A 17,395-nucleotide genomic window follows, 5' to 3' on the forward strand; every position below is an offset into this window, starting at 1 on the left:
TGTATATTTGTGTATATATATACATAAGTGTATATATACACATTTGCATAGGTGAAAAAACTATGATAAAAAAGGGAATAATTGCACAACTATCACTATCATAGTTAATGGGGTAGAAGGAACAATTGGTTATCTGGGAGGGCATGCAGGAAGTTAAAGGAAGGGATAAAGTTTATTTCTGAAGTTGAGCAATTGACATGTGTGTGTCCATTTTATTTTTCTCCTTTAACATATATATTTAAATTTTATGTTTATATTTTTATATCATATTTTCTCTTTCAAAGGAGAGGATAATGAAAGTATTATAAATGATTGCTATTTTGTTTCACATTAAACCTAAAATAAGTCAAGAGAATGATGTGAGTACTAAAAGTGTCAAAAAATGGATTCATAGCACCTCAGATGAGGGAAAGAGATAATCCTGTCCTAGCTGCATTATGTACTCAGGGCGAGATGAACTCAATGGGAAGAAATTCTAAATTTAGCAATAACTGTCTTATCTAGAACAAGAAACACTATCTGGACATTAATTCTTCCTTCACTCTTTTTAGAAAATTCTGTTATTTGGGAAGGTTTCAACCATGATATGTGGAGGTAAAATCAGGATCAATAGGAAAATCAAAAATATAAGAGAGCTGGGCTTGCAATAGGAAGAAATTTCAAACCAAACGCCCAAGCAAGATAGAATTAATTCATCTTGCACGTTTTCTGCTACTAGGAATGGGTGAAAATAAGCGGGCCAACTACAAGGTATGAATATTATGGAGGTCATTTACGAATCAGGGGAGATACTCATTCCTTCGTTAACTCAGTAGATATTTATTGTGCATCTGTGCAATGCCAAGCACCATGTCAAATGTTGGGGGTAGGATTAAACATGAAATACATGGCTCCTGCCTTGTCCTAAAACTCTAGTTTTCATACTTTTAATATCCTAAGCATCTTTATTTAAATGAAATATATACAGAACCACGGTATAACACAGAGGTAAGGATTTTGCATCCAGTTGTAATATGTAGGTTTTCCCCCCAATACCTCCAAGAGATTCTTCAATACCAGTTGGGTTTCCCACAGTTCAATTCAATTCTGCCATTGTCTGCTCGGAAATAGCATCAGATCCCACAGGCTGAGATCTCAGTCCCACAAGACAGTCCTCCACTTTATTTTTTCTTTAATTTAATTCTTTTTCCAGTGTTCCAAGATTTATTGTTTATGCACCACACCCAGTGCTCCATGAAATACTGCCCTCCACAATACCCACCACCAGGTTCACCCAACTCCCACTCCCCTCCCTTCCAAAACCCTCAGTTTGTTTCTCAGAGTCCACAGTCTCTCATGGTTTGTCTCACCCTCTGATTTCCCCCAACTCACTTCTCCTCTCCATCTCCCAATGTCCTCTGTGTTATTCCTTATGTTCCGTAAGTAAGTGAAACCATTTGATAATTGACTCTCTCTGCTTAAGAGACTGCTTGACTTAACTCACTCAGCATAATCTCCTCCTTTGTAGCACCATGGATAGGACTGGAGAAGATTATGCCCTCCACTTTAAAGGACAATTGCAAGTTCAGGCTGTTACCTGTGCTTCTGACTGACTGGCTGTATATCAGATTTCCACAACATCCTCTTCGGGTTTGATTAGTTTTCTAGAGTCGCTCACAGAACGTTGGGACCCAAGTTTATTCATTAGGTTACTGATTTATTACAAAGGATATTAAAGGATGTGAATCAATAGCCAGATGAACTGATACATACGGCAAGGTCTCAAGCAAAGGAGCTTTTGTCCTTGTGGAGTTTGGGGCCTGGCACATGGAAGGAATCTTGTTTTCTAACCTGGAAGCTCTCTGAACCCTGTCTTTTCTGTGTTTTTATGGATGCTTCATTTAATAGATGGGATTGATTAAATCATTAGCCACTGGTAATTGATTCAACCTCAAGCCTCTCTCTCCTCCCTAGAAATCAGGAGGTGGGACTGAAATTGCCAACCAACCATTTATCTATTCAAGGTTGGTTCCCCTGACAACCAGCCCCCACAATTGGTTGCTCTTCAAAAGTCACCTCATTAACATAAAAACCAGTTGTGGAAGAGAGAGGCTTGTTAAGAATAACAATATAGCCATTTCACCTTTAGGACTCTGGAGTGATTTTAAGACTGGGTTCAAGAGACCAAATATTAAAACAAAAGATGTTCCCATTGCTCTTATCAAGGGTTCTGAGAGCTATGGGCCAGGAACTGTGGATGAAAACCAAAGGTATATTTCTCATAAATCCCAATATCAAGAGAGATAAAGGTAAAACTATTTTGGTTGAGGTGGAGACAGTGATTAAGGCATGGTTCCACAAATTAGGACTTCACAAATCTCTGTTTGAACTGAAACACGAGATGATATTTAAGGTTCTTGTCTAGATGGTGTGAAAGTCGTTAACATGCTCACTCAACAGAAACAGGTTCATAACTTTTGAGTTGAATACCCATTGAGTTGAATTCCCTGGGGATATCAAAATATATTTTACATTTTGTATAATTTCCTAGGAAATGAAATATTTACATCCTTTGCTCATAATTAATAAAAACTTAGACAGATAAATGATAAAAATTTTTCATTGCTGCTTTTACAAGTTGCATGATAAATCTAAGGTAATTTGATAAGTTAATTATTAAAAATTTAAAGAAGACTTATTTGGAAATAACAATTTTAGCAATAAATATTTGTTCCAAATAGAGAGGAAACCTATCTATCTATTCCATTATATTTAATAAAAAATTTTAACAGAGGTATAGATTGTACAAATTTAACACTCTAATTAACATCTATGTTGTATACTTGTTTATTTAACCACAAGAAAAAAGTCACTCTTTTTACATCATAATGTACAGATATATTCATATTCTTATGTCCTTTTGCTCTTTTTCCTCTAAAAACAGAGGAAACTTGGGTTCTTTATGTCTTGAAACTTCAGGTCCTAGGTAGAAAAGCAAAGTTGATTGAATGAATAACAGATACCACCACGGGTCACAATGGGAGCACAAGAATGGATACTTCTACAGACACACTAAGACTCCCTACTTATATTTATGATGGTATCAATTTATGATAATACTAATATTTGTTATTTTAAACATATATAACAAAAATCAGAGGTAGATGATGATAAAAAAGTTAGAACCACAAATATGTCCAAAATATGACCTAATAAGTATGTACTCATCCAGTTGGCTAATCATCTAACCATGTATGCAGTCAACGTCTATCTAGTAATCTCTGCTTTTAGTGGACACTATCTTATGTCCTACAGATATGATAGTAAATAAGAGATAAAACCTGTAAGCCCTGAAAACTTTGATGTCCATAAGGATAATTTTTTAAAAGATTTTATTTATTTATTTGACAGACAGAGATCACAGGCAGGCAGAGAGAGAGAGGGGGAAGCAGGCTCCCCGCTGAGCAGACAGCTCGATGGAGGATTCAATCCCAGGACCCTGATATCATGATCTGAGCTGAAGGCAGAGGCTTAACCCACTGAGCCACCCAGGTGTCCCTCCATAAGAATAATTTAAGAGTAAAATAAAATCAAACATAATTCAATAAGAATTATTGAATAATTTCGTATGGGGCTAAGAGTTCAGAATTAATGTAATTTTGGGGTTTCCTATGGGGCTAAGAGTTTGGAATTAATGTAATTTTGGATATGCTGCATGTGCACGGTTAAGTCATTTTATCTTTCTCTTTCTCCCAGTACTTACTGACTTATTAATCCTAATCACCTATTTAAATACCTACCTACTTTTCAAAACTGAGGCTTTTTTTTTTTTTTTCTGTTTCCCACATGGCCTTAGTGCTGCATGTTAATATTTCTTCACCTTATTTTCTAGGATAGTGTTTCTTTTTTTGGTACATTTTTCACAAAAATATCTAAGTTTATTTGTTTGAGATAGGTAGGGGCTTGGCGATCCTAAGGTTAATGAAGAGAAATACTTTACCCCCAAGGCTGAATATAATGACAGCCCTTGGATAAACAAAAAATAATGTTAAGAGTTAGAATTGACAGCAGTCATTATTATTATGTGTAAAAAGTAGCTTTACATAGATATTAGGGGAAGATGCACAGATTAAGTATAATAATCCAGAATACTTCTAGTAGAAATTTTTAATATCTCAGAATTTATTTATATTATTTTATATATTATTAGACTATTCAGTTTATATTATCATCTTTATTTTTAAAGTTAGAGAACTGAAACTCAGGGAAGTTACCTAATTTGCCAGAGGCAACACTGCTAAAAGTTGGAAGAGTTAGTATCTAAGCTCATAACTACAAATCTTTTCTTTTTCTTGTCTTGTCTTGCCTTGTCTTTCTTATTTTATTTATTTATTTATTTATTTGAGAGAGTACAAGGAGGGAACAGATAGGGAGAGTATGAGCACGCAGGAGGAGCAGAAGGAGAGGGACAAGTAGGCTCCCCACTGAGCAGGGAGCCCTAGATGGAGCTTGATCCCAGGACCCTGAGATTATGACCTGAGGCAAAGTCAGATGGTTAACCGACCTAGCCACCCAGGTGCCTCAAAAGACAATCTTTTCTTATACATTATCCTCTCCATCTGAATTCTCTGCCTAGATTCTGAAATCCTTATTGGTATACATAAAAAATGAGGTAAAGGATCTAATGACAAAGTCTTATTTTTGAGGTTATAATCTAAATGGAAAAATGTAACACAATAGAATTTACTTTCCTTTTGAAGAAGGACTTGTTTTGAAGGGGTGTGTCATTACATTTAAACTACTGTTTATTGACAAACTTACATCCTATGCTTGGTGTTGATAGCGGTAGGGCATTTGGTTGTAAACTATTTTTATATACTAGGAATCATATTTTACTTCCATATTTTGCAAGGATGCTTTATGGTTAATTGAATTTGGATGATTGAAAGAATGCATGAGTTTTCTTAATAACTCAGATTGTGTGACAATCGTAAAGAAATCAAATAATTTAGAGACTGTCAAAAAGTTACTTTTCATTTATAGCTAGTGTATGCCCAGTAAATTGAATGGTTACAAAGCATTTTTTTGTATTTCCTTTTCTGTAACAAAATAAATGCATAAAGGAAACTTCTACTAGGATTCAACCTTTTAGTACCCCTCACTTAAACGTAAGTGGAGTATGTTTAGAAGCAAAGAATGTTGGAAAAAAGAGATAGCTTGTTTATAATGATGTATGTTTTTGCCTCACTAATTTCTGAAGGCCTAATAATAGTGAAATATTGGAGCAGTCTCTCTCATACACACATTCAGATGTGCTTGAAAACATATAGGAAACACAGAAATAAATACCAGCCTGCTATCATATTAGCCATTAATATATACACCAGAAGCCTAAATTCTTGTTTGAATTTTGCAGGTTTACTCTTGGGACATAAGGCTTTATCTCAACAATGCCATTTAAGAACGTTTTAGCTCTACAAGGGTTACTTTTAAAATAGGGTTAACATTTGTGCACATCACATGGTTTTCTCCAACATCATTCATTGAACTTCTAAGGGAAATATCTATTTGAGTAATTCCCAACAACATCATTTACTGGTACACTATAATCCTTCTATATTACTGAAGACAAATAGTTTCCAGCCATGTCTAATAAGAGAGTTACCCATCCATAATAGTTACAAAGTCTATTGATATCTTGACATTTTATCTTCATTACTTAGAAATATACCGTCCACTAACTGAGCAAGGCCACCTCTGACCACAAAGGTTAACTTGTTTTTCTTAGAATAGAGTTAATGCAACCTATGAACCCATGATTCATATTTTTAAGGATGGAGATTGAGAGAGGCTGGCCGATGACCAACTGTAGTAAGAGGAAACTCTACCATCAAGGCCATAGTTCACAGCTCACTTTTGGAGGCAATGAGGTAATTTTAATACTGATAATGTTGTTATGGGAGGAAATATTTTCCTGACCTTCTTGTTTCGTGGCAGCTGATTTATCTGGGTTTGTCAGAGGGATTCTTAAGCTGTGGGAAGAAGTCTAAGAAATAATTTTTCAAAATCCTTCAAAAACATATCAAGTCATATACATTATTATAATGACTATGAACATCTAGTATATTCATATATCTGGAAAACAGTACTTATATCATTTCAATAAGTGCTTCTGTGTGCATTTACTGATAGTGTGATTTTTCATATTATTCAACAAACTTGTATCTCACTGTATTTTTTGCTGTTTCTAAATATAAAGGCCACCAATGCAGGTAAGGATTTACTAACATTAGAAGACACTAAGGGTCCTAAGAAAGTGGTAGCTGTCTCACCCCTTTCTAAAGTAAAAAATACTGGTGTTATTGGAATGAATGTATAGTTTACTAATGAAGCTACTTTAAAGGAGTAAATAATTTACATATACAATTTATAAAATCTTGCTAAGAATTTGACCATGATGGCTTATTTTACATGTCGCCTTATTTTACATGTCTTAGCGTGATTTTTTCTGAGTAAGGTTATCAGCTTTTCTTTAAAAGATTATTTCAGGGGCGCCTTGGAGGCTCAGTTGGTTGAGTGATTGCACTGACTTTGGCTCGGATCATGATCATGTGGTCCTAGTATCAACCCCTGCATCAGGCTCCCTGGTCGGCCGGGGGCAGGCTTCTCCCTCTCCCTCTGCCCATAGCTCCTTTTGCTTGTGCTTTCCCTCTCTCTGTCAAATAAATAAAACAAATATTTTAGGGGAAAAAAAAGTTACTTCAGTTCCATAGACATTTACTTTGGTAATAAGAAAGGGATAATTCAGAAGCATGCACTCTTAGCTCTTAGTGCTGGTAATTGTTTGTTCATGACTTTGTATTCTTGAATTTTAATCTGGTTTTCCAGGCCTTTTTTTTTTTTTTTTTTTTTGACATTTGAAATGATGAGTGCCAAGAAAAAAATGACCCGTATGACCGTAAGTATGAACTGTAAAATTCTTAAATTGCTTTTATTTTATGTCATATATTTTATTATTTTTATTAACATATAATGTATTATTTGCCCCAGAGGTATAGGTCTGTGAATTTCAGGCTTACACATTTCACAGCCCTCACCATATCACATACCCTCCCCAATGTCCATAACCCAACCACCCTCTTCCTTCCCCCCTTCCCCCAGCAACCCTCAGTTTGTTTTGTGAGATTAAGAGTCTCTTATGGTTTGTCTCCCTCCCAATCCCATCTTGTTTCATCTTTTCCTTCCTGACCACCCAAACCCCCTGCCCTGCCTCTCAAATTCCTCATATCAGGGAGATCATATGATAGTTGTCTTTCTCTGATTGACTTATTTCACTCAGCATAATACCCATCCACATCATAGCAAATGGCAAGATTTCATTTCTTCTGATGGCTGCATAGTATTCCATTGTGTATGTGTGTGTGTGTGTGAGATATCTATCTATCTATCTATCTATCTATCTATCTATCTATATATATACCACATATCCTTTATCCATTCATCTGTTGATGGACATCTAGGTTCTTTCCATAGTTTGGCTATTGTAGACATTGCTGCTATAAACATTCGGGAACATGTGCCCCTTCAGATCACTACATTTGTATCTTTAGGGTAAATACCCAGTTGTGTGATTGCTGGGTCACAGGGTAGCTCTATTTTCAACTTTTTGAGGAACCTCCATGCTGTTTTCCAGAGTGGCTGCACCAGCTTGCATTCCCACCAACGGTGTAGTAGGGTTCCTGTTTCTTCGCATCCTTGCCAGCATCTGTCATTTCCTGACTTGTTAATTTTAGCCATTCTGACTGGTGTGAGGTGGTATTTCATTGTGGTTTTGATTTGTATTTCCCTGATGCCAAGAGATGTGGAGCACTTTTTCATGTATCTATTGGCCATCTGGATGTCTTCTTTGCAGAAATGTCTGTTCATGTCCTCTGCCCATTTTTTTTTTTTTTTGGTTAAAGATTTATTCATTTATTTGACAGACAGAGATCACAAGTAGGCAGAGAGGCAGGCAGAGAGAGAGGGGGAAGCAGGATCCCTGCCGAACAGAGAGCCCGATGCAGGGGTTGATCCCAGGACCCTGGGATCATGACCTGAGCCGAAGGCAGAGGCTTAACCCACTGAGCCACCCAGGCGCCCCTCCTCTGCCCATTTCTTGATTAGATTATTTGTTCTTTGGGTGCTGAGTTTGATAATTCTTTATAGATATAAATATAGATATAGATATAGATAGATATAGATAGATATAGATATAGATATAAAATTCTTTATAGATTTTGGATACTAGCCCTTTATCTGATAGGTCATTTGTGAATATCTTCTCCCATTCTGTCAGTTGTCTTTTGATTTTGTTGACTGTTTCCTTTACTATATAAAGCTTTTGATCTTGATGAAGTCCCAGTAATTCATTTTTGTCCTCACTTCTCTGGCCTTTGGCAATGTTTCTAGGAAGAAGTTGCTGTGATGGAGGTTGAAGAGGTTGCTGCCTATGTTCTCCTCAAGGATTTTAATGGATTTCTTTCTCACATTGAGGTCTTTCATCCGTTTTGAGTCTATTTTTGTGTGTGGTATAAGGAAATGGTCCAGTTTCATTCTTCTACCTGTGGCTGTCTAATTTTCCCAGTACCATTTGTTGAAGAGACTGTCTTTTTTCGATTGGACATTCTTTCCTGCTTTGTCCAAGATTAGTTGACCATAGAGTTGAGGGTCTATTTCTGGGCTCTCTGTTCTGTTCCATTGATTTATGTGTCTATTTTTGTGCCAGTACCATGCTGTCTTGATGATGACAGCTTTGTAATAGAGCTTGAAGTCTGCAATTGTGATGCCACCAACTTTGGCTTTCTTTTTCAACATTCCTCTGGCTGTTTGGTGTCTCTTCTGGTTCCATATAAATTTTAGGATTATTTTTTCCATTTCTTTGAAAAAAATGGTTGGTATTTTGATAAGGATTGCATTAAATGTGTGGATTGCTTTAGTTGGTAGACATTTCACAATATTTTTTCTTCCAATCCATGAGCATGGAATGCTTTTCCATTTCTTTGTGTCTTCCTCAGTTTCTTTCATGAGGACTTTATAGTTTTCTGCGCACAGATTCTTTGCCTCTTTGGTTAGGTTTATACCTAGGTATCTTATGGTTTTGGGTGCAATTGTAAATGGGATTGACTCCTTAATTTCTCTTTCTTCTGTTTTGTTGTTGGTGTAGAGAAATGCAACTGATTTCTGTGCATTGATTTTATATCCTGACACTTTACTGAATTCCTGTACAAGTTCTAGCAGTTTTGGAGTGGAGTCTTTTGGGTTTTCCACATAAAGTATCATACAATCTGCAAAGGTGAGAGTTTGACTTCTTCTTTGTCAATTTAGATGCCTTTAATTTCTTTTTGTTGTCTGATTGCTGAGGCTAGGACTTATAGTACTATGTTGAATAGCAGTGGTGATAGTGGACATCCTTGCCCATGTTGCTGACCCTAGGGTAGACGCTCTCAGTTTTTCCCCATTGAGAATGATATTCACTGTGGGTTTTTCATAGATGGCTTTGATGATATTGAGGTATGTACCCTCTGTCCTTACACTTTGAAGAGTTTTGATCAAGAAAGGATGCTATACTTTGCTAAATGCTTTTTCAACATCTATTGAGAGTATCATATGGTTCTTGTTCTTTCTTTTATTAATGTGTTGTATCACATGGATTTACAGATGTTGAACCAAGCTTGCAGCCCAGGAATAAATGCCACTTGGTGATGGTGAATAATCCTTTTAATGTACTGTTGGATCCTATTGGCTAGTATTTTGGTGAGAATTTTCGCATCTGTGTTCATCAAGGATATTGGTCTCTAATTCTCCTTTTTGATGGTGTCTTTGTCTGGTTTTGGGATCAGGGTAATGCTGGCCTCATAAAATGAGTTTGGAAGTTTTCCTTCCATTTCTATTTTTTGGAACAGTTTCAGGAGAATAGGTATTAATGCTTCTTTAAATTTTGGTAGAATTGGGGTGCCTGGGTGGCTCAGTGGGTTAAGCCGCTGCCTTCGGCTCAGGTCATGATCCCAGGTCCTGGGTTCGAGCCCCGCATCGGGCTCTCTGCTCAGCAGGGAGCCTGCTTCCTCCTCTCTCTCTGCCTGCCTCTCTGCTTACTTGTGATTTCTCTCTGTCAAATAAATAAATAAAATCTTTAAAAAAAAATTTTTGGTAGAATTCCCTTGGGAAGCTGTCCAACTCCAGGCTCTTGTTTGTTGGGAGATTTTTGATGACTGCTCAGTCTCCTTACTGGTTATGTGTCTGTTCAGGTTTTCTATTTCTTCGTGGTTCAGCTGTGGTAGTGTATGTCTCTAGGAATGCATCATTTTTATTTATTTATTTATTTATTTATTTATTTATTTATTTATTTTACAGATTGTCAAATTTGCTGGCATATAGTTGCTCATAATATGTTCTTATAATTGTTTGTATTTCTTGGGTTTTGGTTATGATCCCTCCTCTTTCATTCATGATTTTATGAATTTGGGTCCTTTTTCTTTTCTTTTTGATAAGTCTAGCCAGGGGTTTATCAATCTTATTAATTCTTTCCAAGAGCTAGCTCCTAGTTTTGTTTATTGGTTTTACTGTTCTTTTGGTTTCGATTTCATTGATTTCTGCTCTGATCTTTATGATTTCTCTTCTCCTGCTGGGTTTAGGGTTTCTTTCTTGTTCTTTCTCCAGCTCCTTTAGGTGTAGGGTTAGGTTGTATACTTGAGACCTTTCTTGCTTCTTGAGAAAGGCTTGTATCGCTATATACTTTCCTTTCAGGACTGCCTTTGCTGTGTCCCACAGATTTTTAACAGTTGTGTTTTCATTATCATTTGTTTCCATGAATTTTTTCTTTTTTTTTTTAAAGATTTTATTTATTTATTTGACAGACAGAGATCACAAGTAGGCAGAGAGGCAGACAGAGAGGGGGGGGAAGCAGGCTCTCCACCAAGCAGAGAGCCCGATGCGGGGCTCGATCCCAGGACCCTGAGATCATGAGGGCTTAACCCACTGAGCCACCCAGGTGCCCCTCCATGAATTTTTTCAATTCTTTTCTTTTTTTTTTTTTTAAGATTTTATTTATTTATTTGACAGACAGAGATCACAAGTAGGCAGAGAGGCAGACAGAGAGAGAGGGGGAAGCAGGCTTTCCACCAAACAGAGAGCCCGATGCAGGGCTCAATCCCAGGAACCTGAGATCATGAGGGCTTAACCCACTGAGCCACCCAGGAGCCCCTCCATGAATTTTTTCAATTCTTCTTTAATTTCCTGGTTGACCCATTCATTCTTTAGTAGGATACACTTTAGCCTCCATGTGTTAGAGTTCTTCCCAACTTTCCTCTTGTGATTGAATTCTAGCTTCAGAGCATTGTGGTTTGAAAGTAGGCAGGGAATGATCCCAGTCTTTTGGTACCAGTTGAGGCCTGATTTGTGACCCAGGATGTGATCTGCTCTGGAGAATGTTCCATGTGCACTAGAGAAGAATGTGTATTCTGTTGCTTTGGGATGGAATGTTCTGAATATATCTGTGATGTCCATCTGGTCCAGTGTGTCATTTAAGGCCTTTATTACCTTGTTGATCTTTTGCTTGAATGATCTGTCCTTTTCAGTGAGGGGGATGTTAATGTCCCTCATTAGTATTATTATATTATTGTTGATGTGTTTCTTTTATTTTGTTATTAAATGGTTTATATAATTGGCTGCTCCCATGTTAGGGGCATAGATTCTTAAAATTGTTAGATCTTCGGGGCGCCTGGGGGCTCAGTGGGTTAGGCCGCTGCCTTCGGCTCAGGTCATGATCCCAGGTCCTGGGTTCGAGCCCCACATCGGGCTTTCTGCTCAGCAGGGAGCCTGCTTCCTCCTCTCTCTCTGCCTGCCTCTCTGCCTACTTGTGATTTCTCTCTGTCAAAAAAATAAATAAAATTTTTAAAAAAAAAATTGTTAGATCTTCTTGTTTGACAGACCCTTTAAGTATGATATACTGTCCTTCCTCATCTCTTATTATAGTCTTTGGCTTAAAATCTAATTGATCTGATATAAGGATTGCCACCCCAGCTTTCTTTTGATGTCCATTAGCATGGTAAATTGTTTTCCACCCCCCTCACTTTAAATCTGGTGGTCTTTGGGTTTAAAGTGATTTTCTTGTAGACAGCATTTTGATGGGTTTTGTTTTTTTATCCATTCTGAGACCCTGTGTCTTTTGATTGGGGCATTTAGCCCCTTTACATTCAGGGTATCTATTGAAAGATATGAATTTAGTGCCATCATATTGCCTGTATGGTGACGGTTACTATAGATTGTCTCTGTTCCTTTCTGATCTACTACTTTTAGTCTCTCTCTTTGCCTAGAGGACCCCTTTCAATATTTCTTATAGGGCTGGTTTGGTGATTAAAAATTCTTTTAATTTTTGTTTGTCTGGAAGCTTTTTATCTTTCCTATTTTCAGTGATAATCTAGCTGGATATAGTATTATTGGCTGCATATTTTTCTCATTTAGTGCTCTGAATATATCATGCCAGTTCTTTCTGGCCCGCCAAGTCTCTGTGGATAAGTCTCTGCCAATCTAACATTTCTACCATTGTATGTTACAGATTTCTTGTCCCAAGCTGCTTTCAGGATTTTCTCTTTGTCACTAAGACCTGTAAGTTTTACTCTTACAGGATAGGGTGTGGTCCTATTTTTATTGATTTTGAGGGGGGATTCTCTCTGCCTCCTGGAATTTGATGCTTGTTCTCATTGCCACATTAGGGAAATTCTCTACTATAATTCGCTCCAATATATCTTCTGCCCCTCTCTCTTCTTCTTCTTCTTCTTGAGTCCCAATTATTCTAATATTGTTTCATCTTATGATATCACTTATCTCTCAAATTCTCCCCTCATGGTCCAGTAGTTGTTTGTCTCTCTTATGCTCAGCTTCTTTATTCTCTGTCATTTGATCTCCTATATCAGTAATTCTCTATTCTGCCTCATTTGTCCTAGCAGTAGGACCCTCCATTTTTGATTACACCTCTTTCTTTTTAAGATTTTATTTATTTATTTGACAGACAGAGATCACAAGTAGGAAGAGAGACAGGCAGAGAGAGAGAGGGGGAAGCAGGCTCCCTGCTAAGCAGAGAACCCAATGTGAGGCTAGATCCCAGGACCCTGATATCATGAACTGAGCTGAAGGCAGAGGCTTTAACCCACTGAGCCACTGAGACAACCCTTGATTGCACCTCTTTTTTTATTTCAACTTGTTTAGATTTTAGTTCTTTTATTTCTCCAGAAAGGGATTTTATTTCTCCAGAAATGGTTTCTCTAATATATTGCATGCCTTTTTCGAGCCCAACTACCACCTTGAGAATTGACATTCTATACTCTAGTTCTGACATATTACCAATGTCCATATTGATTAGGTCCCTAGCCATTGGTACTGCCTCTTGTTCTTTTTTTTTTTTTTTTTTTGTGGTGAGTTTTTCCACCTTGTCATTTTATCCAGATAAGAGTATATGAATGAGAGAATAAAATACTAAAAGTACAGCAAAGATGCCAGAAAAATGTACACTAACCAAATCAGAAGAGACCCAAAACCAGGGAGAGAAGAAGAAGAAAGGATGACTGTTTTCTTTTTCTTTCTTTTTTTTTTTAAGGTCTTATTTATTTGAGAAAGAGAGAGAGAGGGAGAAGCAGACTCCCTGCTGAGCAGGGAGCTTGATATAGGGCTTGATCCCAGGACCTTGGGATCATGACCTGAGGTGAAGGCTGATGCTTAAGGGACTGAGACACCCAGGCACCCCATGGGAGGACTGTTTTCATGTTTACCCTTGTATAGGAAAATTTAATCATAGGACTTGAGATAATGAGATTTTTTTTTTTTTTGAAAAGTAAGGAAAATAAATACTGGGAAACACATGCAATTTGTAGTTGTAGTAAAACATTCTTCTACACCATTCAGTCTTTTTCTTATTTTACTAAGATATTTTTTATTAAGTCTAATATTCATGTGTAAGGCTTTATAAGATACTTTCCAAACTTCAAAAATTGCCAAACTCATTTAGGCTATTTTTTTCTGTAGCTTCAGTATGAATGTTCTTCATTTTATTGTGAGGAAAACTTGTGTTAAAAATTTCCATTCTTTATGTGTAATGTATAAACCCATTGGAGATAAACTCAAAGATAAAAGATTTTGCTGTAATCTATTAAACATTGTCAGATTCAGTATAATAGGATTTGCTAAAATAGGAACCTATTTTCATTGCTTAGTTTTTACATATGTATATATATCCTGTCTTCTCAGTAAGGTCAAACTTCAGGAGAGTGGGGCCTCTGACTTACCTTAATGCACCTGTGACAAGTCAGTTAGGGATAGAGGAATATAGGTTAAACGTTGTGTTAGAAGCTGCTGATGCCCCACCGAGGTCCCCTCAAGTGGCTGGAGGCACCCTCCCTCAGTTGCTGAGGTGTCTGCTGCACCCATCTCTGGAGGGTAGTCTTGGGTTTTAGGAGATGTCTTGTCTAATGATCCTTGAAAGGTCAAGCACTCACACCCTGAGATTGTAACAGTTTAGCCCCTGTAAGTCGTTCAGTATATCAATGGTGCCACCCATGCTCCATAGCTCCCTGTGGAATTGGATTGATCTTGATTTCTCCTAAAACCACATCCTTTTCCTAGCTTCTTACCCCAACTCTGCTGTTTTCTCATTCACTTGTAAATTTCTTTTTTTTTTCCTTGCAACGTACCTCCAAGTTTACTCATGTACAAAAGTATTTAATAAGCCTCACACATCAGTACAGGAAAACACAGTCTATATAGCTCATACTTGAAAACCAGAATGGGTGACTGAGATCAGTATAGAGTCTTACTTACAAAAAACACAGAAAGTACACACTGGGAATTGAAATACTACGTTCTTTCTTTCTAGAGATGTGACACCTGTGTTTCCTGGTCAGTACTTTCTATGAAACATTGTGCTAAATCAAAGCATACGTGTGACCAGTAAAGTTGTCAGCTCTCTCCTACGTGCACTGAGCTCGCTCAGTGGAACACCATCTTGGTAGGGAGATTTTGTCAGGAGGAAGGAACTAGAGACCCTACCCCAACAGAAAACCTAATAAACTTATTTATATAGAAAGAGTTTTAGCAAACCTGTACAAACACTTAACATGCTATTAGAAGGGGAGACCTTGGAGCCTACTTCCACAGCATTAAGCACATGCTCGTTGGTGCCCAGTAGACCAGGAAGGCCACCGCAGAAAGCATTTTTGCTTTCATAGCACTAACAGCTAAAAAGCACACAGCATATAATACTTTGATCTTTAAGTGGGTAATCTGGAAGCTCCAATATTATATCCACTAGGTTAGCCTGAGTATTTTTCTATAAAAATATTTTTCTAAAAATGCTTAAGAGAATTCTAGAAACAGACCACATCAGGACCACAGAAGACAGTGATACAAGAACTGCCAAGTTTAAGACAAGGAAACGATTTCCACTTGTAGCTTCAGGAAAGGGACACCTCTCAGTTGATTCCTACAGCCCAAACTAGCCAGAATGGGAAGAGCTGCAGAGAGCTCAGCTGGGCAGGCAGCTGGCTTGACTAAGAGCCTTGAGATATGTTCTCCCACAGGCAAAAAGCCTACTGAGGCTGCATGTCTGAGAGTGATGAATACAGAGGGCTGTGAGCAACACAAAAAGCCTGGAGGACATGCAGAGCCTGTTGAGCCAAAGAGGCCTGGAGGTGACCTATTAACACATATGCCAGGGAAGTGGCCTCAGGGCAATGCCAAGCTCCGGAGCCGGAGCCTAATGCAGAGGCCTGAGAGTGGTCTGCTTGGGGAGGAGTGCTAGGATTACTGAACACAAGAAGGTGCTTCAGGGTCTCAGGAGGGTCAGACATTGTCTTGACCCATCAATACTTAACATTAATAAGGAGTTGCAGAGCAGTCAGTCTTTCTAACATGTATTCTGTCACATTAGCCAGAGCCTCTTCCAGTCTACTGGGCTGGCAACATCCAGGAAGATCCCATTGGTTGGTGGTGGGACCTAGGGTCGCAGGTCATTCTGGGAAGCTGGCACAGAAGAGGATTTGCACAATGAAGTCACCACTAAACCACTGCTTAAATCCAGTCCCCGGCCTTCTTTTTCTGCTCTGTAGTCCAGAAACATTTCTTTAAAAGCCAAAAAATCTGTAAACGTGAGCAGCCTGTCAAATATGTCACCAGCCACTTCATCTTTATGGTGCTGTAAAGTCGTGGTGAAAGCCGCCATGTTAAATCCAGGAATCCGCTCCAGCAGCTGTTCTTCAATATACTTTTCTACCAGAGAAATGTATTCATTAAAAATAGGTGTGTAGGTGAGTTTATTCTCTTCTGTGTCTTCAAACTCCTGATAGTACTTGTCCATGAAATTTCTCTGTAATAGCTGGAACTCATCATCCATGTTAATGTCCTCTAAATATCCAACTACAGCATCAAATTCTGCATCAGAGGCGGAAGAGAAGGACAGCGCGAAGCTCTCTTCCTCTAGGGCGTCCATCGCCGCCACCGCATCCACCCGCAGAGCGAGCGGGCTGGCGGGCCTCCTGTCCCATCCGGGGTCCCGGCCCAACCTCGGCTCTGCTCCGTAGAGCCGCAACCCGCATCTAGGAGGCATCTAGGAGCCAGGGTAGGCCCTACGGCGAGGCCCGGGCCTCAGGCTCCCCTGGAGCGGCCACGCGCCTGGGGGGCCCTCACAACCAGCCAGGTCTCTCAGAGTGCTTCGTGGCCACTCTGTAAATTTCTTTCTTAAAATTTTTTTTCAAAAAATGTTATTGTGTTATATTAGTCACCATAAAACACATCATTAGTTTTGTTTTTTTTTTTTAAGATTTTATTTATTTACTTGGCAGAGAGAGATCAGAAATAGGCAGAGAAGCAGGCAGAGAGAGGGGGAAGCAGGCTCCCTGCTGAACAGAGAACCCAATGTGGAGCTCCATCCCAGGACCCTGAGCCAAAGACAGAGGCTTAACCCACTGAGCTACCCAGGCACCCCTGGGTACATCATTAGTTTTTGATGCAGGGTTCCAAGATTCATTGTTTATGTACCACAGCCAGTGCTCCATGCAATACTTACCCTCCTTAATACCCACCACCAGGCTCATCCATCTCCCCATCTCCCTCCCCTCTAAAACCCTCAGTTTGTTTCTCATAGTCCACAGTCTTTCATGCTTCATCTCCCCCTCTGATTCCCTGCCTTCACTTTTCCTTTCCTTCTCCTGAGATCCTCCATGTTATTCTTTATGCTTCATAAGTAAGTGAAACCATATAATAATTGACTTTCTCTGCTTGACTTACTTTATTCAGACCCAAAAGACTCCACCCCCAAATTACTAGAACTCATACAGCAATTTGGTAATATGGCAGGTTACAAAATCAATGCCCAGAAATCAGTTGCTGTCTT

At 38.5% G+C, this 17,395-nt stretch overlaps 1 protein-coding gene across 1 annotated transcript; it reads right to left on the reverse strand.

The window, feature by feature from the left end:
* Positions 1 to 15,904: 15,904 nt before the first annotated feature.
* Positions 15,905 to 16,518, reverse strand: LOC125081416 (ADP-ribosylation factor-like protein 2-binding protein). The gene has a single exon (XM_047696058.1). The coding sequence runs from the start codon at positions 16,490 to 16,492 to the stop codon at positions 16,001 to 16,003; it is 492 nt and encodes a 163-aa protein (XP_047552014.1). The 5' UTR covers positions 16,493 to 16,518; the 3' UTR covers positions 15,905 to 16,000.
* Between the last annotated feature and the right edge of the window lie 877 nt (positions 16,519 to 17,395).

This window comes from Lutra lutra, chromosome 11 (genome assembly GCF_902655055.1).
Source record: "Lutra lutra chromosome 11, mLutLut1.2, whole genome shotgun sequence".
Classification (NCBI taxonomy): domain Eukaryota; kingdom Metazoa; phylum Chordata; class Mammalia; order Carnivora; family Mustelidae; genus Lutra; species Lutra lutra.